At 42.1% G+C, this 27,696-nt stretch overlaps 2 protein-coding genes across 3 annotated transcripts in view; both read right to left on the bottom strand.

The window, feature by feature from the left end:
- Positions 1-4,414: 4,414 nt before the first annotated feature.
- Positions 4,415-5,598, bottom strand: LOC147903436 (uncharacterized). The gene is made up of 2 exons (XM_087372509.1): positions 5,375-5,598; positions 4,415-5,142 (listed from the first exon to the last, which is right to left on the bottom strand). Exons 1-2 carry the CDS (start codon positions 5,546-5,548, stop codon positions 4,609-4,611), a joined length of 708 nt encoding a protein of 235 aa, XP_087228635.1. The 5' UTR covers positions 5,549-5,598; the 3' UTR covers positions 4,415-4,608.
- Positions 5,599-13,494: 7,896 nt separating this feature from the next.
- Positions 13,495-27,696, bottom strand: part of LOC147903435 (polyadenylate-binding protein 2-like) — a 49,680-nt gene continuing 35,478 nt past the window's right edge. For both annotated transcript variants that reach the window (XM_087398954.1, XM_087398964.1), the window contains 3 exons: positions 15,011-15,229; positions 14,543-14,764; positions 13,495-14,425 (listed from right to left, as the gene is read on the bottom strand). In XM_087398954.1, coding sequence (XP_087255080.1) covers positions 14,180-14,425; positions 14,543-14,764; positions 15,011-15,229 — 687 coding nt within the window. In that variant the 3' untranslated portion in view covers positions 13,495-14,179. The remainder of the gene's footprint in view (positions 14,426-14,542; positions 14,765-15,010; positions 15,230-27,696) is intronic.

Genomic DNA, 27,696 nt, shown 5'->3' with positions numbered 1-27,696 from the left:
CCTTTAGAAGGTGATTTCTCCTTAACTTCAAGCTATTGAGTCTATGATTTATGTTGTCGTGAGTTCTTTGGTGCATTGCTTTCAGCTTCTCTTCTGAGGTTTGGAGTCTTGGTTCCTCCACTTGCACTTGCTGTCTTGGGGCCTCTGCTTGCTCCCATCCTTGGATTGAGAGTTGGGGGGTTTGTCCCTACGTCTCCGACTGCATTGGGTTCATCCGTGAGGCAGGGAGAGGGGCTCTTGCTGGGCGTCAGTACATTCATTTTTTCCTAGCTCGAAACGAGCCCATTAGCCTCGCCGTCAATATTAGCACTGCTTGTCCCTCGTTCTGTTCCTCCTCCTGATGCACTTGTTGATCTCCAGTCCTACCCATTGCTGGCGCTTCGAAGCTTGAGGGAGCTGTGAGTTCCTCTTGCTTTTTCATGCTCTCCTCTGCTGGCAGCGCTAGTAACATGATGCGTGAACCGGGGGGTGAGGAGCCCGCCACCTTTAAACTCCTGCACCACCCCCGTGTATGAGGGTCTTGCAATCTGTTTGGTGTCTCTACTGCTAGCAGTTGGAGAGAGAGGGCTTGCAACAAAAGTTCTTGATGGTCCATTCTCCGTATACCAACTTCACAAGGTGAATTCCCACACCGACATGAATTACACATGCATCCTTGAACCCTATTCATTGAGATGGTGAATTGGTAGCGGCATCGAAACTTCTAACCAAACTTGGCCAAAACTAATGACCAAATTTTGTGTGGTCTAGATCGATGACCACCATAGAAGCCATCCTAGAATTTAGGCAATGGATCTTGGTGATGGAAAAGATAGAGAACCACAAAAATAGATGGTCTTCAAGACACCATGATGAAATAGTCCATGAAGGAGCCATTGGGACCAACCCATGAACAAGCTCCAACCACCCAATATTTAAGAGGACCAAGAAAAAAGTATGTTGGATTCCCAAAGAATTTTCACATGGATGATATCCTTCACATGACACTACCAAGGCGTTAGTGTGCATCCAAAAAACAAAGCATCACCTAAAGATGGTGAATTCTCCTAACACAATGGATTAGCATCAAGCAATGAACCAATGGATAATGGCTTGGAGATAAGAGTTCAAAGGGTAGTGACATCAACCAACAGAGCAGGAGGTCCAAGCTAGTTCTTTCAAATATTATAAACAGTTCCACCTCTCCATTGATAGCTATCTCTACTTCACAAGGAAAGTCTCTCCAGGATTAGTTGTCGGGGTTGATTATTGAATCTAAGCTCCCTTCTTATTGTATACCATTCCTTCCACTTTCATGCATTTATGTCCCAAAGGTCTTCCCAGTAGCATATTCCTTTTTTAAAGAGGGTATGGGCAAGAGACAATTACTTAGCCTTCCTTTCTATTGAGTCTAAGCTCCTTTCTTATTTTATACCATTTTTAAAGAGAGTATGGGCAAGAGACAATTGATTAGCCTTCATTTCTATTGAGTCTAAGCTCCCTTCCTTTCTATTGAGTCTAAGTGCCCTTCCTTTCTATTGAGTCTAAGCTCCCTTCTTATTGTATACCTTTTCTTCCACTTTCATGGATTTTTGTCCCAGAGGTCTTCCCAGTAGCATATTCCTTTTTTAAAGAGAGTATGGAAAAGAGACAATTGATTAGCCTTCATTTCTATGACTAACGGAGTACTAGACTAAGTCAAGGCACATGAAGTCCCCTCTCCCCTTAAGGATTAGTTGGTCTTTCACAAACTTCCAAGCTTGCCACGTAGGCTCCCATAGTTCACTATCTTTAGAAGTACATGGCTCCAAGCTACACAAAACTACTATGACAGGGAGGGAGCTCCACTTAGGGGCTCTTTTTGGCTTGACCTTGGCTAAATCCCTTAGTAGCAAAATAGCAACTATAAAGGTAGGTTCAACCAAAGAGCGATTCATCCACATGGATGCAAGTGAACTGGCAACACATGTATGTCAACAACCCAAAGTCCTCCATTGTCTTTTTGAAGAGTGCAAAAGTCCCATCTTACAAAGGGGATCTTTTTTATCCTCATTGCTTCCCCACAAGAGACCTTTGCACAAGGAGATTAGGGAGTCCACATGAGATATAGAAATTAGTGATTGGGTAAAAGCAATGGTTGAGCAACATGTTTTTGCGTGCTAAGTTCTATTGAAGACCCCTCCACCTTCCAAGTTTGTCTTTGAATGTTGCTAGAACCAACTATCATCTGACGGAGTTAAATACACCAAAACTCAATGGGATAGGGTTTCGAAAGACATAAATTTTTCATAAACAATTCTCTACACTTAAACATCATACAAAGCATAATCAATAAAACATCATATTTCACTACGCGCGCATGAGAGAGAGAGAGAGAGAGAGAGAGAGAGAGAGAGAGACTTCAAAAGCAAACTTCAACAAAGTGGCAAAAAGTAGTGCAATATCTCTTATAATATAATATAAGGTAGCTCAAGCATAACATGAAAATGAAATACTTTATTAATTATCAAAAAGGGAAGAGGAGAAGGGTGAAATGGAAGAAGAGGAGAGTAGAGGAGCGGGGAGAAAGGGAGTAAAGTTGAAGAGGAGAGGGATGCGTATAGGGGAACTAAATTGGGGAGTAAAGTCCCTTGTCATACATTTAAATATAGTCAGCATCAATAACTAATTCCTACATTACCACAATTGTACTCAAATTGATGATAGAGCAATCAATAATTATTGTAAGGCAAAGCAAACAAGTTGGCAAAACCACAGCCCTCTGACAGGGGAGGACAAGAGCACTTCTCATGGGGGGAGAGCCCAACATGAATAATTGGGGAACATTTGCCTTGGGAGTAAGTATGTCGCTCGAGGATCCACAAACCACCTTCATTAGGAGTAAATGGGGGGGGCAAGGCAATTGTCATACATCATGTCATATGCATTTAGTAAAGGCCCAATTAATGAGCATGTAACCCTTCAGTAAAACGAATAAGAGACTGTTCATGTTCATCAAGAGTAAATAGGGGAACAAGAACCACCTGCCATACACCATGTCATACATTTAATAAAGGCCCACTTAATGAGCACGTAACTCTCCAGTAACACTAATAAGGGACAATTCATGGGGGACAAGAGCCGCTTGCCATACTCCATGTCATACATTTAATAAAGGCCACTTAATGAGCATGTAACCCTTCAGTAGTAAGACTAATATTCACATTATCTTGGTCTAAACCTATGTCTATAGATATAATGAGTTTTATACACCTTGGCCAGAAAAGAGGGGAAGAGAGAGAGAGAGAGAGAAAGAGAGAGAGAGATTGTAAGTGGTTTTTACTTCGTTGTAACTAACGCCTGTGGGCATATTAGAAGGGGATTTGACTCAAGCAGCAAGGGCAACCACTGATAGACTACCGATGTGGAGAAAAGAGAGATTTTTTAACTTCAGAGGGGATTCTAACTTCCCATCAAGGACTGTGATCAGGTGGAAGATTAGTTCCATTGTTCGATCGCGGGCTCTTATCTTAAGGAAGAGCGAATCCATCAACTCGCACTTCAACATCCTGGAAGATGGCTTGAAGGTGACCATCAGAGCTAGAAAACCAACGGAATGCAGAGTTCCTGACAAGACTGTCACGCCTCTCGTGGCACAATGTCGAGGAAAATGCTGGAGGGAGGCATTTCGACAACATAAAATGGCTTGTGAGGTTGGTGCCGCTCGTCATGTTATGTCTAGGAAATGCCTCACATAAAATGGCCGCTCGCCATTTGATGTGATGGAAATGACTCCCTCATGTATTTCCCATTCCATTCCTCATAGGACTTCTACCTGAAGCCACACGAGCAAAATGACCGACCAACTCAACTAAGGCCTAGTTCAGACTAGGTCAGTGCGAACAGCCTCCAAAAAGAAAGCTGAAGGGGCGACTTTGACCAATCAAAGTCGCGGGCCCGGACGGACGCGCAAAGGGGAAAAGTTGTCCGATGTAAGGTGGCCGCCCAAGCAATGGATTTCTGAACCGCGAAAGAGCTTTATTAGGTATTAAACTTGTGCCGAGGGGTCTACACCCATCTCCTCAGCCACCAAGCCAATAAGGTAATGTTGTAATAAAGAGTGCAGATGTTCTTGATGAGTTTTCCGCCGGGTGGAGTGAACCACCAAGCCGGCGACGGTGGCCTTCTTCTGCAAAACCTGGAGGCGGTCCGCCGCCAGCAGAGTGTGAAACCTGGCCTAATGTGGTTCCCAAAAGAAATGTTAGAAATGTTGGACCGTAGGAACGATATTTGACCGTTCAACTCACCGCGTGCTTCACATTTCACGTAACTTCTTTTTCTTTCACGTCTCTGTAGCGTATAACAGAAGACACACAGAAAGAGGTAGAGAGAAAGAGCATTTTGAAGACAATTTTGATAGATCCAATTGGGCAGGGACGGGCGGAAACGTGGCATAGAATTCATCACTCACTTTCGCATCATCCCTCCTACCTATCCAGCTGCTATCGACCCCCCACCGTCCTTCACATTTTTTACATCAATTCGGCCTGTTCACGATCATGAACACGCCATGAATCATCTGCACCAATCGCGCTGTTTGCACCCAAATGTCAAGGAGTACACAAATTGTAGGCCTCATTAGTTTGCCTATCAGGCGTCCAGAGTTTTTGTTTCATGGAAGCTGTTGAACGTTTCCTTGAAATCTTTTGCGGTATCTAAGAAGTGCAGAAACGTCGTCACCACCACAGAGCATATGAACATCGGAATAGGCCCGAAGAGCCACAGAAACATGGGGAAGGAGAAGTAAAATGCCCTCAATCCAATTGACCAGAACTGGGAACCTCGAAGTATAGCCCTGTTAACATATTCTGGGCTGAGGCCGGGTGCTGAATCTCCAAGGGGAATGCTTATTAGGAAGCTCACATGGCTGTAGTACCTGACGGATTGGACATTGCAGAAAAATGCAACCAGAAAGCACACCAAGACACAGAGCAACTTGATGGAAGAGGTAATAGCGTTTTTATCTCCAAACACCAGACTTGTTTGGGCGTTGCCGTTACTGTTGCTGGTCACCAGCACCCCTATCAGAGAGCAAAGGGTGATGGCTGCTGTTGCCAGAAGAGTGGAGGCCATGATGTTGTTGCGCAACGTCTGCACTGCGAGAACCCCATTTTTCATGCCGTCCTGTTCCAAAAATAGCGCCCCAAAAAACCTTATCAGAACAAGCCTCAAGCTCCAAATTCCGATTACCAAAACAACCATGAAAAGCCAAATTCCAATAACCAAACAACCATGAAAAGAGCAGCAGTTCAATCTGGAGGTGCAGCTGGCGCGCCCCATTCTCGGAATTTCATCGAAATGACAAGAATGCAGGATCCATAAACGGAAGCGATTAGGAGGGGAAGAGGAGACGAACCGCCATCATGGTGCGGACCCAAACTTGTCGGTTGATCTGATTGACACCGATGACAGTAGAGGTGGGGAATTTGAGGACGCGATAGACGAGTTGGGCATGGTAGACGAGGAGGAGGAGCAATCCAGAGGGAACCAGAACGATGTCAAGGTAAGCGTAGTGCCATGCATGAGCCATTTCATGAGCTAGCTCAGAAAAGCAAGAGTTCTTTCACATAACAAGGAATGAGAGCTTATAATCACACTCTCACACACACACACACTCATAGATGTGTACTCTTATATTCTTGGTTTAGACAGTTAGAAGATCTCAAGGTCAGTACAACATGTGTTCAACGAGGGTTTTCTCCAACCTTTCATAGACATGTTATAAACATAAGGGGTTTGTTTATTTGTTCAAATTTTTTAATGTATTTGAAAATTCACTTATATGTAAGGGGTTTTCCTACTAACCCTTATAAGTTATTATGCCTTGAGCCAATAGCCCTTCTATAATGTCATATGTGAGGGCATATTATATACGTAAGGGGTTACATCATTGTTAGAATCAAACCCTTCATAGAAACATAAGGAGGTTTGTTTATTTGTTCAAAATTTCTAGTGTCAAGGTATTTGAAAAGCATTTGTATGTATGGGGTTTTCCTAATACCCCTTATAAGTTATGATACCTCGGGCCAAGACCCCTTCAGCGTTGTCATATGTCAAGGGCAAATTTCGCGCACGTAATTCCTCCTTTTTTTTTTACATGACATTTCAAAGTAGCTAATGTGCTATGCCCAAGCTTGGAGAGCTAACGTGTGACAGATGGAGACCACTTTCTCTTATAATCAACTCCAAAATAGTTTTCAAAGACCCGGTATGTAAGTTCATAGCACAATGGGATGATGGCATTAAAAGTTGCATGTGATGATTAGCATTACCTTGTCAGAGCAATGCTGTAGTGGGCAGGTGGATGCCCATCTATATGATTTTTCAGTTTTTCTTTTTTCCAAAACTTCTCTTTTGGCTACCTATGAGCCACATTCTATCCCTTGTTTGAAGAAATCTAAATAAGGGAAGAAGCCAAAATAGGATGCCTCCCATCTCCATGGCTTTCCTCTCCTAGTTTTCATAGCTAGTCATCCTCCATCGAGCCCCTATGAAGAGATTAAACTCGTGCATATAAGATAACCATGTTCAAAGAGTGGAAAGAAGCTCTCATCAAAATAATTAAATTATTAATCACAACTACAATTTTCACACGTAAAGAAGGAAGTGAGTAGGCCACTTCTCTGCAACACTTGTGAGAGACTTCCATGTATGCGCCGATGCATGTTTTGAAGATTGGACCCTCTCACAATGTGTCATTGATTAATGTGCATCCTTCCCTAAAAGTTGCAAGGAAAAGATTATGTTATGCTCATCCTCTCAATAGCCGTTTATACATCGAATTCGGTTCCTACCAATGTGCTCAAACGCCAAGTTCAAGCTAGATAAAGAGAAAAAAAAAATTTTTGGAGAAATCTGCAAAACAATATCCTTATATGATCTTGGTCTCTTCGAAACCATTTTCTGACATAGGATATGGCAAATTCCGCTTTGAGCTTGCTCTTGCGGGTTTTGTTCATACTTAATAGAAATCTTTTTCTTGGAGGGAAAAAAAAATATGGCAAATTCATATGTAGGTAATTTGTCCCAATTCTTAATCATAGTGACTCATGAAAATCAAGTTCTTACTCATGCTCATGGGCATCTTAATGGACGCAAACATCCCGTATTAGCAAATGGTAATGCTACTTCTGACCTGTTATGATATTTTGAGCTTTTTGAACTAAAAATAGAAGTAATAGTGGCTCTAACTACCATGAACTCTAGTTTTTTAGTTCTCTCCCTAGTTACGTCAGATCCTTCTCTACCATGTGTGACATCTATAGTTTGAAATATTTTTGAAATTGCATTTCACATTTATAAACGACTTAACTTTCAAAACTGTTGATGAGGACATAAATATTGTTTTGCAAGTAAAATCAATCAATTGATCCCATTTATATACACCTATTAAGGTAGTATATCTTTGCTCATGGGTGCAGTATGATATAGTTCCATCTAAGATGCTATGGATGATACGTCTAAGGTGAGAACAATTTTGGCTTGAAATTTTATAAAAAGTAGCCATATTCTATTACTCTCTCTCTCTCTCTCTCTCTCTCTCTCTCTCTCTCTCTCTCTCTCTCTCTCAACTAATGTTACCAAATCCATAGTTACGCTTTTGTCTTGGGTTGACAGGGACGACTTGACACGTTTCAAAGGACATTTGGTTGTAGAGTGGGGTGACATGTGGACATCACACAAGATGACATGTGGGATTTTGATCACCAAAAGGCCACCATACCCCACTCCCCTTCCCAAAAAAAAACCTCAACATGTAGTAGCAAAGTTTTTTTTTTTTTGGGGGTGTGTGTGTGTGGGTGTGTAAAGTTTTAAAAAGGTTATCTTGATTGAATTGCTTTCAAAATGTATAGTCATGCCTACTTGCGTAATTGATCAATGTAGTCCTTGTAAACCTCAGTGATCCATTTCAATGCATTTCTACACATTCTCATTTTTAATCTTTCATGGGATATCTTGAGTTAAAACTTAATCTACTTCACATGACAAATATTTAGGAAATTTCTTACGCCCTTCTCTGGCAAGTTATGTGTTAAAACTTAAATATTGACACTTTAGTGAAGAGAAATCTTAATTTTGTGTAGAATAGTATGTATGGGAGTGGGTTATATGAATTTTGTTAGTTTGGTGGTATTCTATGTTTTTCCAAATGTCATTTGGGTGAAAGATTTTATCACTGTGTATATGGGAGTATTTATGAATGTTGTTGATTTTTAAGGTTAAATGGTGTTCTATGTCTTTCCAAAAGCAATGGCCATTTGGTTTTCTCTGTGTTCGTCCGTGCGTGCGTGCGTGCGTGTGTGTGTGTGTGCGTGTGTGTTTGTGTGTGTGTGTGTGTGTGTGTGTGTGTGTGTGTGTGTGTGTGTGTGTGTGTGTGTGTGTGTGTGTGTGTGTGAAATGAAAACAATTTAGACAATGGACTCAAAAGAGAAAACTATTGTATTTAATGGAAACGCATGTAGGTGAAACCCTACTAATGATTATAAAAAAGGTCATCAAGTTGTAGGCATTTTGCAAAAGTCTATAGAATGTATAATTGCACCAAAGGGTAGAGCTTTGATAAGCCGCAGCAAGCATCACTTTTATTAAAGAGGGGAGTCTACATACCTGCCACCAACCCAACAAGAAAACATGGTAAGAACCAGCTTCAACCTTAGTTGGGAGAATAGGTGTCATAAACACCCCTCCCTTGTTATCGATGTCATAATAAAAAAAAGAAGTTAACCACAAACTTATCAAGCTTGATGTAAACTTGTGAGGTTAAAGCTGATTTGAGTCAAGAGTTTAGGGGAAGGGTATAAGTAAAAGAAATAAATTTGTGATCATTATCGAGGGAATTAATAAAGAAGAGGTATGCCCAAAAGAAGGGGGGTAATGAATTTAGTAAGAAAGCATATGGAAATTTATGGAAGAAGAAATTCGAAAAGAGAAAGGGATGGAAAAATTAATCGTTACAAATAAACTTATTTAATAAAAAGCTTACTAAAGGACATGATTAAATTTAAGTTCAAAATGGACTTTTAAGACCATGGAGGGAGAGGAGGTAAAATAACAAATTAGGGATTAGAAAAGTTAGGGTCAACAATTTAGAGAGGTTAGAAAAGGTATTGATAGATGGGGAAGGAAGTGTTACTAAGGGGAGGAATAAGTAGATGAATAGAGTAATAGAGGTATCAGTAAATAGACGAATAAAAGAGTGATATGATCTCTGGGTACATTAGATCTACAAAAAGAAAGGAAATATGAACTCTAGTAAATTAGAGCTCTAGTAATAATGAGTGACATAAAAGAAAGGAAAATATGGCCTTATAGTGTTACTAAATAAAGAGATAAGGACGGTTAGAAGGGGGTAGAAATAAAGGTCAAAGAAGAGAGAAATAAAAAAGTGTATTAAATAAATAGCTTAAAAGAAATGCAAAATGAGATTAAAAGAAGGGATTTAAGTCTGAGACTACCTACGAGTCCATGGTGACTATCATGGCAGCAAAGGAGCGCGTGGTGGAGAGGGTAGCGATGGTGAGCAATCAGTGAGGGTGTGAAGTAAGGTGTTATAAGTGAGTACAGGTAGGAAGCGGCTAGTTGTAACACAGGGAATGGCAAACGAGCATGCGGAGGGAAGGGGGCAGGATAGTAGATAGGAAGCACAGTACAAGCATGTCAAGGGGCCGTATGGAGTGGTTGGGAACAAGCTAAGGAAGTGAAGGAGCATAGGGGGTTAAATAGCTAACGACTATAAGCGAGTCGATAGTTGCAACGAGTGGTAGCCATGGGGTGATGAGGAAAACAAAGCGTGGAGAGATGTGGAGTCGTGGGGTGGGGGGGCTAGTTAGGGAGTGTAGTTGAGAATATAGTTAGGTTAGGGGGAGTAGTTAGGTTAAGGAGTGTAGTTAGTAAGAGACGCTAAAAGGAGGGAGAGAGAGAGAGAGAGAGAGACAAAGAGAGACAAAGAGAGAGGAGAGAGAGAGAGAGAGAGAGGGAGAGAGGGAGAGAGAGAGAGAGAGAGAGAGAGAGAGGGGGGGGGGGGGGATAGATAGAGAGAGGAAGTTAGAGTAGAGGGAAATAGAGAGAGAAAACAAGAGAGAGGGAAAGAAAAGAGAGAGAGAAGGGGGTTTTGGTAAGGTTGGGGAGAGGTTAGTTTGGGAGAGGTGTAGTTAGGTGGGGTTGGTAGGGAATATGGTGAGTAGAGGATAAACACATAGAGAGAGGGGGGATTAAATGGGGAGAGCATATGGATAGAGAGAAAGAAAGGGGGGCAAAAATAGAGCAATAGATGGAATAGGGGACAGAGAGATACAATAGAGAGTGAGATGGATTGATAGATAGAGGAGACAAGGAGCAAGAGGAGGGATAGAGAGAGGGTGAGATGATAGGGGGGGAGAGAGAGAGGGGGGGGGGATGGTTTGATAGATAGAGAAGAGAAGGAGAGAAAGAGAGTGAGGATAGAGAGAAGGTAGAGGATAATAAGAGAGAGAGGGGGGAAGTGAGGGAGAGAAGTTTAGTGAGAAGGTAGCTAGAGAGAAAGGGGGAGACAGGAAACTAGGAGGGTGGGGGGGAGAGGGGGGGATTAGTGAAAGGAAGTAATGGGGACATTCCTCTAAAAACTCAAGCTACTCCATAATATCCTATTGAATACATATACAAAGTATAGTTGAGTTTGGAACTTGTTAGACATGTCAAAGAATTTGCTAAAGATCAAATTTTGCCTCTGTCAGCATTTACTAAAATTACATTTGAGGCCATAGATCATAATAAGTATGGTTATCTAGCTCCAAAGCAATCTAAACATGTTTGTTTTAGTTATCCTTAGACTCTAGCACTTACAAACTCTTAAAAAACTCGTTGTAATGAAGAAGTATGGCGATTTTATCTAAAACTTGAGAAAATAGCTTGAATATCGATGACCCATACACACAAACATAAAAAAATGTCAGGAGCCCCCATTTTTCATTATGGTGCCCCCAAACACCCATATCATACACCTACGCACAACTCACAATATACACACAATACACTTCCAAGCACAACACATTACCCCCCCCCCCCCCCCCCCCCTCCCCACACACACACACACACAAATTAAAAGGGGGTCTCTCGAGAGCCCCCATTATTCATTTTGTTCAAAGCAGCAAAGGGCAAGGGAGGGAAAGGGGGAGGGGGAGAGCCATGGAGGGCTCAAGAGGGAGAGGGAGGGGAAGGCAAGGCAAGAGAGATGGTGATGGTGGGAATAATTGACAATTTCTTGAAACTTTACCTCTTCCATGCATGAATTTTCTCCATCCTAATCCTTGCCTCTAATTTGATGGTTATCACCTTGTGATATATATGATGGTTATTATTGTTGTTGTTTTGACTACTATTCATGTTATTGATGCTATTACTGTCATTCTCATCAAGTATCTTCATTATTGGTGTTGGTGTTGTCATCGTTATTGTCATTATCATCATCATCGTTATTCTTAGCAACCATGTAACACTGCCACCTCCAACAAGGTAAGGACTTGGATACACTTGCACTTGATACTTTTAAGCATGCAAATTTTAAGGATGCACACATTATTCCAGTGGTTAAAACATGGAAAGGTGATCCATGCAAGACAACCTTGAAAGGCAAGCATAAAGTACATGTAACTTGACAACCAAAGAAAATCCCAAATGCAAGGGGAACACAAGGTCATAATTATTGATGATTCCAATGCTAGAGCTACAAATGGGCAATTAGAAGGTGATATACAAATAAAGACACCTGTATGAGAAAGATGCCAAAAAAAACCCATGGTACATGTTCCTTACAAAGGGGGGTTGTATAAATAAACATGGCAAAACTTTGCAAAAACATGTGGAAGTATTGGGACGATTATAGCCAATGGAGTACGTTAATGGGATGGAACATTGGCATACCACATGAAAACATTGGTAGTATTGTGGATGCAAACATTGTTTGTATGTTGTGGACATTTACTCATCCAAGAAACAAGATTGCATATGCTTAAGAATATGCTTAAGAAGTATACATTGACAAACAAGCCGGACCATAAACTCTAATGACACCATTTGAAGAGACTGAGGAGAGTCTCACATTACATCCAACAATCAAAAGATTGCCTCATATGATCAAAACACATCTGACTAAGTAGTAAATCTCTACCAAAACTTGAGAGTTTGTGATGAACAATGTTGTGCCTTGAAATAAAAAAGGAATCCACATTGAGGATGCTTTCTATGCAACGAATGATTTTAGAAGGAAGTGAGCAAAAGGAGAAAAAAGCCACATGGTAAGGTGAGGTGTCACGGAAAGCCTCACATGGAGGAAGAAAACCCAACAAGGTGGAAGTAGGTGTGAAGAAGACCAGCCAATGACCCATGTCATACAAAAAGACGAGCACAAGATGTGGGTAACATTAGCACAACATGATGACCTCATCCTTCTAATGGCAAAATGACAATGCAATAGAGGCCTTGGGAGGGCCAAATAAAATATCAAAAATAAAAGGAATTAAAAAAAGTAGATGGGGTTCATTTATGGAGTGTACAGTTTGAATGTTGCACGGGAATATAGCTGTTAATTGTAAAGATAGGACAAAGTATTAGAGGAGATGTTTTGGATACTGATATGTTTGGGCATATTATTAATTTATTATACAATCCCTTAGGGATATCCATATATTCATGTAAGGCAAAGAATGAGGCTTACCAGATTCACGCAAAGTCGCATTGGAATTCTGTTGAAGTTTTGTTGTGAGGACCACTTTCAATGGCTAGGCAATGGCCAAACCTCAGGCTGAGTGCACAGATTTATAGATAGACAAGTGACCTATCACTCCAAATCAATCTGAGCTGGCAATGAATTCTAAGGAAATGAATTTTAATAGATCTCCCAGGCTTGAAACACAAAGGAGCAATCACTGAAAACAGTGCTACAAAGCCTTTAGTATGAACCAACCTTTTCTAATAGAGCTTAAAAAGGCAGCAAGCATCAAAATATTAAGGGTGAAGGAAATTGTTAGCAAATAAACTCATGTATCAAAACCCACAAAAGCTGATACTCAAGCAAAAAAAGAAACAATAATAACAGTAGAAATACATAATTAAGGGTTCAAGCATCCATTTAAAGTCGCAACCCTTCATTTTGTCTCAAGTGCAATGCAGCAGAGATCTGCTTCATACTAACGTTTACACAGTACCAAGCACAATGAGAATTAAAAGGAGTGTAGTCAAACAAACAATTACAATCACGCTCACATAGATAGTTGAGTAGAGAAGGAACCATTAAAACAAAAGGTACCACAACCAATTTTATGGTCTCCTCAATAATCTGTGGGTCAAAATAAAAATACTCTTTGGATCAAAATAAAAGTGGGGTATACTATGGAAACATACCAACTTCGAGCAATATATACTGTGTATAGAGGAATCCAAACAACAGGGAAGAGTGCATCTTATTAAATGAAAGCAAAGGAATTCATAGTTTGCAGAAATGCACCATGAATACATCCAATAATAATAGCTATTAGGAATTTGTTTTGAGTAATAGAGAACACTCATCCTTCAACCTCCTCAAACAGCTAACACATAGTATTGTTGAATAACTGTTGCATTACCAAGTGCAGCAGCCAGGATATAGTATTATTCTGTTTGTCAAACTCAATATAAATATTCCAATGTAATATCTTGTTTCAGACCACAAGATCGGCTGGGAAGTGGACTATGTGTGTCCACAAAAATAATTCTCACAAAAGCTGACAAAAGAATTTCTGCACCTGACAGAGAACTGGGCTACTCCTCAAAAATATGGAGGCCCCTCCAAAAATAGATCATACAAAGTAGTGCCTTTAAGCCTTCAAACTGACTGTGCCGCTGAACAATAACATGTTTAGGAATATGGAAGATATTATAGGTGAAGAAAAATGAAGAAGCCAAGATAAACTCAGTAGCCAAAAAAACTCTACAAAGCAGCAAACAAAAAGGAGCCAAACCTTGGGCTTGCAAAATTTTGGAGCTTAGCAAAAGTCCGGTGATGATGAAACAACAAAATCAGTTGAATTTGCTGGCCATAAGAGCAACTACTAGTGAGCGGTGATGGGCGAGCTTGAACAAACGATTTTCCGAACCCCAGCAAGTCACAACCACTATCCCTCAGCTTGACCGGAAGATAGATGCAGACTCAAGATGCACGAGGCTCACTCAATGACAAGGATGCAAGCTGATCAGTTGGTGAAGCAGCAGCTGCAACTGCTTGAGCATGGCGCAATACATCCATTGCCTCTGCTACTTTGGATTTTAAAGCTTCAGGTGACTCAAGGAGATGCAGAACCTCAGTCTGATCCATCTCCAGAAGCATACCAGTCACTTTACCAGCATGGTCATGTTCTAACTGATCAACCAGTGGGTACAGTTGTTCGCCCAGCATCTACAAACACCGACAAAATTTACTAACAAAAAAAACCTTGGATTGCATGTTGCAAAAGCAATATGCCACTGGTTTGACAAGTGATAAATATAATGCAGTTTGATAACGAAGACATACCACCCTCTGTTGCTCTGGAGGTGCTGAAGCCAATGCCGACGCAAGGGCACTGATTGGAATAGGTTGTGGTAAACTTGTGTCGGTCGTGGGCACTGGAATGCCACCAATTTCTAATGGAACTGGAAGCATAGTACCCATGAGTCCTTGAGGTGGAACCACTACATCAGGTGTGTTCCTAGCATTCGGCATGTAGCGGAACCCACGATTTCCACCGCGAAGCAACTAAACAAGATAAGATAAACAAGAATTGTATGAATAAACAGCCCAGATTAATTCTAGGACAACACACACACAGAGATGCATTATACATAGTGTGAAATAAATACTTGGCTCTTTGAGAGTACAAATCTCCGTGGCCAATCAAGTACAGTTTGGTTGGGTTACATTATCTCTTACTAAAACAAATTCAACATGCTTGCCTTATTTTTTAAGGCAGTACATTTTCAAATATCAAATATATTAAAATACCTGCTGCTGCTGCTGCTGCTGCTGCTGTTGCTGTTGCTGTTGCTGCTGCTGCTGCTGCTGTTGCTGCTGCTGCTGCTGCTGTACATTCCCCCGTCTTCCCACAAGTCTCTGCCCTTGCTGCCCTTGCCTTTGTACCATAGGAACAAAGAAATTTGGTATTTGACCTCCGCCAGGTCGTAGCCCAGTAAGGAGCTGCTGCTGGTATCCATAACCAGCTGGCTGTGGGAAAAATAACCACTCTCTTTAAAACCAATCAAGGCAAGCTAGGAACACCCTTCACTGAAGCATCATGGAGCATCATGGAAGTCGGAGAACAGAGGAATACGACATCTATAACAAAACATCCATTGCAATCTCTCTCTCTCTCTCTCTCTCTCTCTCTCTCTCTCACACACACACACACACACACACACAATGGACACGAATTACACCACTGAACAACCCAGGTTTATTACAGCATCATAAATGCACACACGCACACACAAACAAAGATGTGCACTCTTCATGTCGGGAGAACACTCACAGTGATGAACAGAGTTCATCAGCACTCGAAACTAAGTTTGCACTATATGCTAAGTTTCTATCACTTTGGGAGACTCAGTCGTGACAAAGGTAAGTACCATGAAAAAGACATTTCATTAGGAACTTGCTGCTGCATCCTCTCTCTCCCCCACCCCATGAGGCATGGGATCTCTTGAATGCATGCAACTAGTGGAGCATCTTGACTGGCCACTTGATGGCCAAGGGGATCATCACTTGAGATACATGTCAGTGAGTATGCTGAGCAGGCAATATGCGAGCGACTGGCAGGCAGGGTGACTGCTCCAGACTAGATTACATCTTCACCCTCATATTCTCATTGAGGAGGCCTGACATCAATAACAGAGAGCTTGCTGCTTTCTGGATTTCACAAAGGCCTTCGACGCCATACCATTGGCCTACTTCATCTTGCCACTCTGGGCCCTAGGTACCACTCATGTGTTAGGGAAGGTAGTGGCTTTGTATGAGAGAGTCACAGGCAGAGTGTACACCACAAGGGATGAGCACCACCATTGGAATCAAGCAAAGGTTTCCCATATCCCCTACCATCATGGTCTTTATGTTGATGAATCGAACTCCTTTGTGGATACCTTTGGTGAAGTCCGGACGGCAATCGACATTGGCATAAACACTCATCCTCATCCTGCTTTATGCCAAAAATGATGTGCTGCTCTCAGGGATGTATTAGAGATTACATTTGCATTTGACAGTTCTACAGGCATTGTATGAGAGCCAAGATATGAAGGACAACCAGGGATCCTCCATACCAATGAAGCTCAGATTTCATGCGACCCTTGCAAGTGAGCCAGTTGAGGCAGCCAAGTCCTACACGTGCTTGGTTCCTGTATTTCACAGGAACCAGGAACCGACAGTGCAGGCACACTTGACTAGCAGAAATACATCACTAGCAAGATTGGAGCCACAGTACACCATCGGAGCATATCTTTGTAGGAGTGCTCAGCCTAGAGCAGCTACTGAGGTCTATCACAGATGCACAAAATAGAGAGGAGTTTCCTTTAGTTGGTGCCGAAATAGAGCCTTATTTTGGAACCTTACCTCAGGGGATTGTTCCTAGATGTGTGGGTACCTATGTTGGCAAGGTTTTGTACTTGAGATTTATCTATATATCTACTCTCTTGGCTGTACGTTTGAGTACTCTTTCAGATCTGAATTGCCGTCTTACATTGAAGTAAAAGCACATGTATTTAAGCTGTGTTCTGCATAAGTATCTTGTGATCTCAGGGTGAATCTTACACTGCGTAGAAGTGTTGGCCTCAAGCAAACAAGTTACAAGCTACCTCTACTTTTCTAAGAAAACCGGTGCCACAACAAGAGAAAAAGGGGGGCAAGGTACAAGGACAGACAGCAAATGTCTAGATGAATCCTAGAACATGCCCGAACTCATCCTCTAAAAACACAACATAGTGCAGCTTCAATCTCCTGATAGTCACTCATAACACTGAAACCATAAACTCCATCACCCAAAACACGAACTAGCTAATATGACATCTCCACAGACATCATCAACGCCCAATAGTGGTTGTAGACCATAGTATAAGCATATGCTCTCACACATACATATCACACACCCACACATACTTGAGCATCCATTTATACAAAGTTCTTCGTACTAAGTTTCTGTCGGCACTCCGGAGGTGAAGGGCAAACTCAGCCATGACAAAGGCTAGTACTAGAGGAGAAGGCTAATAAAAAAGTAGTCCACATTCAAGCTACAACTGCTTGTGAAGACTATACATTTCATTTTAGTTTCTCCCAAATGACCATCCAAGCAAAAAATGCTTAGATCATCTAGCTAATAGGGCAACGCACTGCTTAAGATAGAAAGAATTAAACGCAATACCAGCAGGCCGCAACATGGACGAAAACTTCACAAGGTGAGATTTGCATGTCCACTAATACGGCAGACGCATACGCCTAGAAGAATCCAAGAACATAAAACACATCATAGTGCAGTTTCATTCTCATGATAGTCACTCATAAGGCTGAAACCATAAACTCCATCACAGATAGCAGGGACTAGCTACTATGACATCCCCACTGACGTCATCAGCGCCCAGCAGTGGTTGTAGACCATAGTATAAACATATGTTCTCAAACATACAAATCCACACACCCACACATCCATTTCTACAAAGGTCTTCGTACTAAGTTTATGTCGGCACTCTGGAGGTGAAGGGCAAACTCAGCCGTGACAAAGGCTAGAGGAGAAGGTTAATAAAAAAGTAGTCCACATTCTCTTCATTCAAGCTACCACTACTTGTAAAGACTATACAGTTTCATTTTAGTCTCGAGCATCCAAGCAAAAAATGCTTAGATTATCTCGATGATAGGGCAACGCACTACTTAAGACCGATAGAATAAACACAATACCAACAGGCCCCCACATGGACGAAAACTTCACAAGGTGAAATTTGCATGTCCGCTAATATGGCAGACGAGATGAATCCAAGAACATGCCCAAACTCATCCTCTAAAAAACACAACATAGTGCAGCTTCAATCTCATGATAGTCACCCATAAGGCTGAAACCATAAACTCCATCACGCATAGCAGGGACTAGCTACTATGACATCCCCACTAACGTCATCAGCCCCCAAAAGTGGTTGTAAACCATAGTATAAAGATATGTTCTCAGACATACAAATCCACACACCCACACATCCATTTATACAAAGGTCTTTGTACTGAGTTTCTATCAGCACTCCGGAGGTCAAGGGCAAACTCAGCTGTGACAAAGACTAGCACTAAGAGGAGAAGGCTAATCAAAAAGTAGTCCACATTCTCTTCATTCAAGCTTCCACTGCTTGTGAAGACTATACAATTTCATGTTAGTCTCATCATCCAAGAAAAAAAATGCTTAGATCATCTACCTGATAGGACAACGCACTGCTTAAGATAGATAAAATAAACACAATATCAGCAAGCCCCGACATGGACAAAAACTTCACAAGGTGAAATTTGCATGTCCGCTAACACGGCAGACTCATACGTCTAGATGAATCCAAGAACATGCCCAAACTCATCCTCTAAAAACACAACATAGTGCAGCTTCAATCTCGCGATAGTCACCCATAAGGCTGAAACCATAAACTCCATCACACATAGCAGTGACTAGCTACTATGACATCCCCACTGACGTCATCAGCGCCCAACAGTGGTTGTAGACCATAGTGTAAACATATGTTCTCAAACATACAAATCCACACACCCACACATCCTTTTATGCAAAGGTCTTCGTACTGAGTTTCTGTCAGCACTACCGAGGTGAAGGGCAAAGTCAGCCGTGACAAAGGCTAGCACTAGAGAAGGCTAATCAAAAAGTAGTCCACATTTTCTTCATTCAAGCTACAACCGCTTGTGAAGACTATACAATTTCATTTGTCTCGAGCATCCAGGAAAAAAATGCTTAGATCATCTAGCTAATAGGACAACGCACTGCTTAAGATAGATAGAATTAAACGCAATACTAGCATCCTCTTAAAAAAAACATGGTGCAATTCAATCTCATGATAGTCACTCATAAGGCTAAAACCATAAACTCCATCACGCATAGCAAGGACTAGCTACTATGACATCCCCACTAACGTCATCAGTGCTCAACAGTGGTTGTAGACCATAGTATAAACATATGCTCTCACATACAACAGCACACCTAACCCATGTTTGAGAAAGACATGCTCATATCCTAGCCAAGATGTTAAATGAAGTTTTTATAAAGGCATTCCCATGTCTTGGACCATCAGCACCATTATCCCAATTCACAAAACAGAAGACCCAATGGACACAACTACCAAGCAAACCATCGCGGTAGGCCACTTGATGACCAAGGTGTATGGATTTGGACTAGAGATGCACATCAACGAATATGCAAAGCTAACAAACTTGCAAGCAACCAGCAGGCTTCAAACAAGATCACTCCACTGTAGATTACATTTTACCATCCGACTCTTATTGAAGAGACCAAAAACATAAAACGAGTACATTGTTGCTATGTAGACTTCCTAAAGGCCTTCGAATTAGTGCAACAAGCTTCCCTCATTCACAATTTCAAGCTCTCGAGGGTATCACAAATGACGTCATCTCGACGATTATGGCTTTACATGAGAGAGTTGTGGATGAAGTGTGCCCCACACACGATATCAATGAGCACGTGGTAGCACCATTGATGGGTGCTCTATTCCCCACCCTATTTGGTCTAGCAATGATGATTTGGCTTCTTTTGTATAAAATTGTGGGAGGAGAGGGATCATCGCCAAGACCCTTGTCCCTCTCTTGCTTTATGCAAATGGCATAGTGCTGATTTCAGACACAGCATAGGGTTATAGATGCATCACAGTGTGAGCGATAAACCTTGAAAAATCAAGGTTATGATATTCAAAATTAACGAGAGCCGACTCACAATGGCTCATTCACTCTTGCAATAGAGCTGGTTGAGATTTGAATGATCAGAGATGCATCTTCACAAGACCATGAAACTGGCATCCCAGCAACATTTTATTACAGGACATGCTTCTCTGGTCAATTTGGGCAACCATCAGTTTTGACACGTCGACCAAATAGTCAACGCATGGACACTTTTTCACATGTTTTGTCCTCTGCTGCTTTTGCAAGGCTGGCTGAAAAATCCTAGTCCGACTGCTGCTGTTGTATCCAAATCTGCATGTTCCTGCTGAAAAAAGCATGATTCTTTTTTGTATGGCCTGAATCTACACATGGCTGAGGTTGATCTGCTTCTGGGCTGTATGGCAGCCCTTGTAGCTGCCCTCACATGCCTTGAATTGGCTGAAATATGGGTAGACGTTCATGGGCCTGTAGCATGCCCACGATGGCCGCCAGCCCGCTTTGGCAAATCCCAAACACATTAACCAGACTGCCCTTAGGAGTCACCATCATGCACAATAGGACTCCCTTAATTGACTATGTCCAATCTCTTGGACCACCCACATGTCCATATCCACGCAGACCACAAAATACCACGGCACGCTCTCCCATCTAGATTTCTGCTGCCACTGCCAACTCTATGAGCTGCCCACAACTACTCCAATTGACTATACAATCGCAAGTCAGCACAAAGGGTCAAGTTGATGCTATGTTGTGCCATCATTTCACAACAGTTGCCTGCCGTTACTACAGCACCATTACATTTACCTGTCAGAGGCCACTGCAAGTTGGTTGTCACATCCTGCAGTTGGCTGTCAGAAATTGCGCACTGCACACAGTGGATCATCACTTGCCACCTTTTTTGTTAGCTGAGATCCTATAATGCATTCTCTCGGGTGGGGATGGCTATTCTCAGTCCTCCAGACAGAGCTAGACTTCTCGAGCTACTCAACAAGGTCCACGTGAAGACTCAAAAGTTCAAATGCCACCTCCATGAGGATGCGGAAGCTCATGTGAGGAAATTCCTCACAGCATGTAGAGCTAAAGGTGTGGAGAATGAGCATGCGTTCCTTCACATCTTCCCCTTGTCATTGGAGGATGCCGCGGATGTATGGTACAGTCAATTTCCTCCGAACCACTTCTAGACGTGGACAGACCTAAGGGAGGAATTCTTACGCACTTTCAAGTTGGAAAAATTTGAACACATGATTGTCCAAGAGTTATCCACTGACACCATTAAGCCTACAGAAAGCATCTCTCAGATGTACACAAGGATAAGGGTCTTGGCGGCAAAGATGTCTGTGCCACCTAATGATGCTGTCATGAAGGGATGGTTTTTGAAAGCATTACCCAATGATGCTGTCATGAAGGGATGGTTTTTGAAAGCATTACCCCCTACCATTGCTATAAGGTTGGTTGATAAACTCCCTGAACATGCCTCACTTCAAGACTTCCTAAAAGAAGCTGTCAAGATGGAACGGTCACACCTAAGCTTTGCCTCATCAACGACTACAACCACCCAACTCCCAAGAGAGGAGGGATCATCCGCATGGCAGCAACTCAAGAAGGAGTTGGAAGAAATCAAAGAAGGCCTGAAAGATAGAATAAAGGTGGATGGCCAATCGTCCTTTGAGGCCCAGATTAGGTCAACCTTTGGCAAAGAATTGTGAATATGACCTACAAAACTCGCCAACCCTTGATTGTAAGCAAGAGTAGAGTTGAGCTTTACAAGAGCCTTTTCATACAGTTTACATGCACAACTCGTAGATCAAAATGTACAAAATTTAAACTCAATCTAAGATGGCTTCAGTTATTTGACTAGGGTCGATTCCTAGGCTAGGACCTTCTATCTAATTGAACGAAAGGGCAGAGGGGTTATCGCGCAATTTGTTAAAAGGGTATTAAATTTAACTATTAGAGTTAACAAAATGACTAACCCTAATTTGATTAGGATTAGAATTAACCTTGATTAATTTAAGGCACCAAAATAAAGCAGATTTAGCACCTAAATTGGGCGTTTATAACCTACTACCTATTTTGCAATCTAGCTTAATAATAGTTGATTCAAAACTATTCATATTGATCTTTTCAAAACTAATACTCGTGGATTCAAAACTAGTCATAGTAATCTTTTTAAAGTTGCAGTTTCGTGTGAAGATGCTAGCTCCTTTCTCCTAGCTCATTTGCAATTTTGTTTATATCTTCCTCCCCAATGCTCTCTTTCCAATTCTGCTTGTTGTAGTATGTGCCTAGGAGTGAGAGCAATGAGAACTATCTTTATATATTGGACATGGTAAACAAGAGCCCTTTTCTCCAAAATTGTAAAGGTTACGCACAGTTGAGTGTCCGAAGTATATCTTCGAAGCATAACAAATTGCATGTGGGTTGTTGCATAAACCTTGGAAATTGAAAATTTACTTTAGAAAATCCTAGTTTGTTATTGCAAGAAATTGCGGTGCTTTTTGCGTGAATTTCTAACCAAAATTGTTTCTTCTAAAATAAAATCTTGCAAGAAGGGTGGGACTCCTATAGAATCTAACTTAAGGAATCCCCCTGTTCTGCTATTGAAAGTATCATCTCATTCTCCTTGAGTTTAGTAGAAACAATTTTGCTTGTAAATTTGGATGAATTCTACTATGAATTCATATATTATTTGTTGAAACACTCTCCAGAATTAGGATCAAAGACATTTTGTCTGAAAATCTCAGTTGCCATCCTACTGTGTTTCTCCTAAATATTTTTAGAATAATACATAGAAATACAATAAAATTGTACACAATCTTGGTGAGGGATGCGGCTTCATTCACACAAAGAACCATCTTAGGAACTCCAAACTATTGTCGTATGTCCCTTATGAAGATGGTCCAACCTTCCCAATTTACTAATGCTTTGTGGTCTGCAGACACATTGTTGCCAAGATGACATTTACTAGTCTCAAGATGTGGCGACAATGCATCAACATGTATCTGAACATTTGGGGCCACCGCATGGGTAGTAACTTGTTATTGGACTCAAAACACTCTGTGCAACTCGAGTAACTTCTCTGTTTGCTTAAGAGAGTAAATTGACCTTCGACGCCACATGTAGATCAACCAAATCCTCTGAGCTACCTCATAAACACGACATCAATTTTTCGTCCTTGACTGTGAGTGTGTGCAGAAGGATGTCTTTGACTAGCTCACTAGACTGAATTGGTGGCTTTGGTGAGTCAAATTGAATCATTGTAACAAAAACAAAGCCACATTGTACTCAATGTCCTAGCTGTACTTCCTTTGCTGAGCTTCAATCTCCATCGTAATTGTGAAGATTGAAATGTGGTTGTGACCATTTGGCATTGCAGCCTGCGATGTTACTATGCATCATGGCGGGTGCAAATGAGGGCAATGTCTCTTGTAGTAGCCATACTCATGGTAGTGATAAGTGTTGGACACGTGTGTTGCATCCAGAGCAGCAGGGAGAGATGAAAAGTGTCTCACCAGTGGCTGCATCCAGAGCAGCAAGGAGACCAGTTAGTGCAGCATCTACTCAGCCCACTGAAGCTCCATAGGAGCACGCAGGCTGACAGAGTTTTTGAGGTGCCAGGAGAACAGTCTTGTGGTGCCAGAGCACACCTTTGTATGAGGTTTTTTGCATCTATTGGAGCAAACTATTGTACTGTCTCTACTCTACTGTGCATGGTTAAATAACTGTGTCTGCATCTATTTCTGTCTACATCCACTTGTGTACACAAAAGAAAAGAAGTGAGATTTGAATTAAGTAATGTGTGTTTTCCTGGGCTACTTTTCTACACGATCTTCCGTTGTGGAACGTTGGCTACAGCAAGCAACTTCCATCTGTCTTGTCTAACAATAACAGACACCCATTATAATGCCTTTGTTTCTCTTCTAGGTTGAGCAAGCTACCAAAAGTATTAATCTATTGAAAGAGTTTGGGTAGTTCTTCCATTCTTGGCTGCCTCCTATCTAAAGTTCTGCAGAGACAGGTTTCAGGGCCCTTGATGGTGGCTTCGGTCCTCAACCCTTATGCAACAGCTCAAAGCTCATATCCTTCATTGTATGTCAAAGAGTTGAAACTTCGCACATAACACTTCATGTGGTTCTTAAGCCCATAAACAAATTTATCAAGTATGAAATCTTCATCCTTTTAAGCTGAATTACCAGCTACAAGAGTTGATTGGTGTGATAATTCACTGATTCACACTACCACTTGATCTTCAAGTCCTCTAGATACTATGCTGGTACAGATTACTTCCAAAAGTCCTTGATAAATGAATCCCATTCATATCTTGGATTCCCAGTTACAGAGTCGTAGGATTCACCCTCGTCTTGTCACAACAAGTTAGTGCTTCTCCATCAAGGAGCATTGATGCAAACAAACATTGACCGTTGGAAGTAGCTGTCAAACTCAATAACACATGAAAGCAAGGCTAAGGGGTCAAACTTCCCATTATACATTAAGACAGCTATTTTCTTTGGAATCCGAGCATACAGAGTGAACATCCCTGATGCATTCAAATTTGGCGATGAAACTTTGATAAGCCCTTAAAGGTTTAAAGAAGGTCTTGCTATGATTACACGATCAGATAACCGTTGCATGTTACAGGAGGAGGCACTTGAACCACGGTGGTAAGAGGCATAAGGGGCATGTAAGGAACAAAACTCTAAAGACTCTTAAATTTTAGACGTGTAAGAGGTGTTTGTTATGATTTCATATTTTATTTTTTCAAAGGGGAAGTAGGCAGAGAATTAGTACTAGGTTTGCTGGTTATGCTCACACCCTCCTGCCCTTGCTCAATTTTTTTTTTTAAATTGTTTATTTGGATTGGCTGAGAGCTAGTAATAGGTTTGCTAGCGAAGCTCACACCCTCCTGCCCTTGCTCACATGAAGCACAGGTGTACACAATATCAAGCCACATGCCTACCACACAGGCTGCAGGTATGATCTTGTGGCAGCTCATTACTAGGCTGCAATAGGCAAAACTGTTGTGATGTGGGCTATTGTCTTCCAGGCGTTGACCTGAACAAGGGGAAGAAGATATCTATCTGGATGTCAGGGCTGCTAGTGTGATCTCATGCTTGGTCACATAGATATCTCCCATCATGCACGCTGTAAGATGGAATGGAAAGACCTACTGCACCCCTAAAAGGTAGGCTTCAATCACCCGGGTCAATGCCCTAGGACCAAGGAGCACGTCCTAATGTAATGCCCCAGAAACTATGAGATCCAAGGTAGGTATCACTACCTTTTCACTCATGGATACACAGACATGAGCAATCATTGACTAGAGATGCATCATGCTCTGCACTCTTCATACACGAGGTCACCCAACTTAGGTCTAGGCTCAAGAGACCCACTACGAAACATGCTCACAGGTAGCAAGAGATCACAAACTTCTTCATAGGATGGGAAACGCTGCCGAGGCCTTGACCCTTAGGCACGCTAAGCCACCAAGCGACTAGACAGGCTCCACCACCACACGCCCCATCCAAGGTACCATCATTGTAGTATCTCAACGTCAAGGTGCCTCATGTCGCCCCCAGGTACTTCCTACACAGAGTCGTCCAAAATGCCAACAGCAAATCTCAAACATATATCTAGATGAATCCAAAAATATGCCCAAACTCATCCTCTAAAAACACAACATAGTGCAGTTTCAATCTCATGATAGTCACTCATAAGGTTGAAAACGATAAACTCCATCACGCATAGTAGGGACTAGCTACTATGACATTCCCATTGACTTCATCAACGCCCAACAGTGGGTTAGACAATAGTATAAACATATGCTCTCACACATACAAATCCACACACCCACACATCCTTGAGCATCCAGAGTTTCTGTCGTCACTCCAGAGGTGAAGGGCAGACTCAGCCATGATGAGGGCTAGCAAATCTCAAACATGTCTCAGAGATACTTGCAACCCTCGATTGGACCCTAGTCGGGCCCATACAGATCTCAAGCTACTCACGACGAACAAATGACATATGACAGTAGATAGGACAGATAGGAATAACTCTAGACATAGTTTCTTGTAGTTCCTAGGATCACCAATCGTTTTCCTTAGAGTTGTGATCGACAGCTCTAGTTGCCCCGAATGGAGATGTACTTGTGAGAGTGTGAAATGGGCAAAAGCATGCAGCACAGAGAGAGAGAGAGAGAGAGAGTAGACACTGATAGAGGCAAAGGAAACTGTGCATATAGCAAGGGGGAACACCCAAAAGAGGGAAAAAGACCTACTCCAAGTGATGCCAGAAAAGGGGGGAGGCTGGCCCTATACCTCGAAGAAATGTCACCTGATGCTCCAAAGAAGTCGTGTTCTGTAATATCCCAAGCCAGTCGCTATGGGGTTCCCAATGGAAGAATATGAACTGTGGAACACACCACGTCCAGTAATCTGTCAGTGAACTCGAGCTCCTCTGTCCATAGTCACTGCAACCTTAAAACAATGAACCCCGAACACATTTGGTCCATAGCTCCACACTGTCTCCTATGCCTGCCAGATTGTCAACTGAATAGGGTCAGAAGCCACCCATCCTCCCTCCCACATGCCCTCTTTGGCTATGACCCGTGGGAAGAGATTTATCTTGCGGTCCTTGACAGTCTTTGCTGCTATTTCCTTGGAACATCTAAGTGGTCAGAGTTTCATGACGAGTCCTGATCCTAAGACCTACCCTTGGACTTGCAGTCCTTCGCCAAATGTCCTCTTGTTCCACATTTGTAACACCTGCTTTGATTCTTCTTGCTCTTCTCTGCCACCTGTATTGACCTGCAACTTGCCCTAGGACAAAAGTACCAAGTCCTCTTCGAGCAATAGAGAAGACAAATCATCGAAGTCTAACTGACCAAGATGAGACCTGACACCGCAAGGCCCAAGAGACCATGTCATAGGCCAGAGGTAGCCTCATGAGAATAAGTACCACCAACTGGAGAGAGGTCAGTGCAACTCCCATGGACAAAAGCTGGTCATGGATGACCTTAGCCTTCATTAGAAAGGGTTGCATAGTACTACCACTGGAGAACTCAAGACTATAAAGCTGCCCCATTACAGTAACAGCCGCATCGCTCAGTGCCTCGCATAAAGGTTCTCCAATTTGGAACATACCTCGAGCACACTTGTCAATGTCTGCACTGCGGGAGAAACCTCCTCCGTGATAGTGCGCACAAGGACGGAATGTGCCTTTGACTCTTTATCTTCCCATTCAGCAAGCTCTTCTTGAAATTCATCCTCCTGATCTTGGGTCCACTTCTTGGGATTGGAAGGCCACTCAGGTTTCTTCTCAAACCCCTAAACAAGCTCCCATAAGCCCTTATCAATGAACCAAATCTCGAGCTGTAGTTTCCAGTGAGATAACGTGTTCCGTTCAACTTGTCCTTGTCAATCGTGCACAGGGTAGCCATAGACCGTGTGACCAACTTGAAATAATTCCTTCCTCAACACCTAGATGGATCCTTCAAATGAAACCAGCAATCCTAACTGATGGTTTCATCCATGCATGATGCAATAAGGGTGGGTGGGACATGGGCCGAAACGATACAAAGCTACTTATCTCTTTCGTTGACCACGCCGTGTGTAAAACCGCCCAGCCGATGTGGACCTCCTCGCCAATCATTGCTCCGAACCTGCTCTTGCTGATTGGGTGGGCGACAGCTCCTCAAAACATCCTAAGGCAGGATACTGAAGCAGATCGGGAAAGGGACAAACCAAATCATGGAAATCCCCCTCAAAAACACATCACAAAGCCTC

Source organism: Dipteris shenzhenensis, chromosome 3, assembly GCF_047967505.1.
Source record: "Dipteris shenzhenensis isolate YYH24624 ecotype China chromosome 3, Dip_SZ_1.0, whole genome shotgun sequence".
Classification (NCBI taxonomy): domain Eukaryota; kingdom Viridiplantae; phylum Streptophyta; class Polypodiopsida; order Gleicheniales; family Dipteridaceae; genus Dipteris; species Dipteris shenzhenensis.
This window is presented reverse-complemented; position numbering and strand designations above follow the sequence as displayed.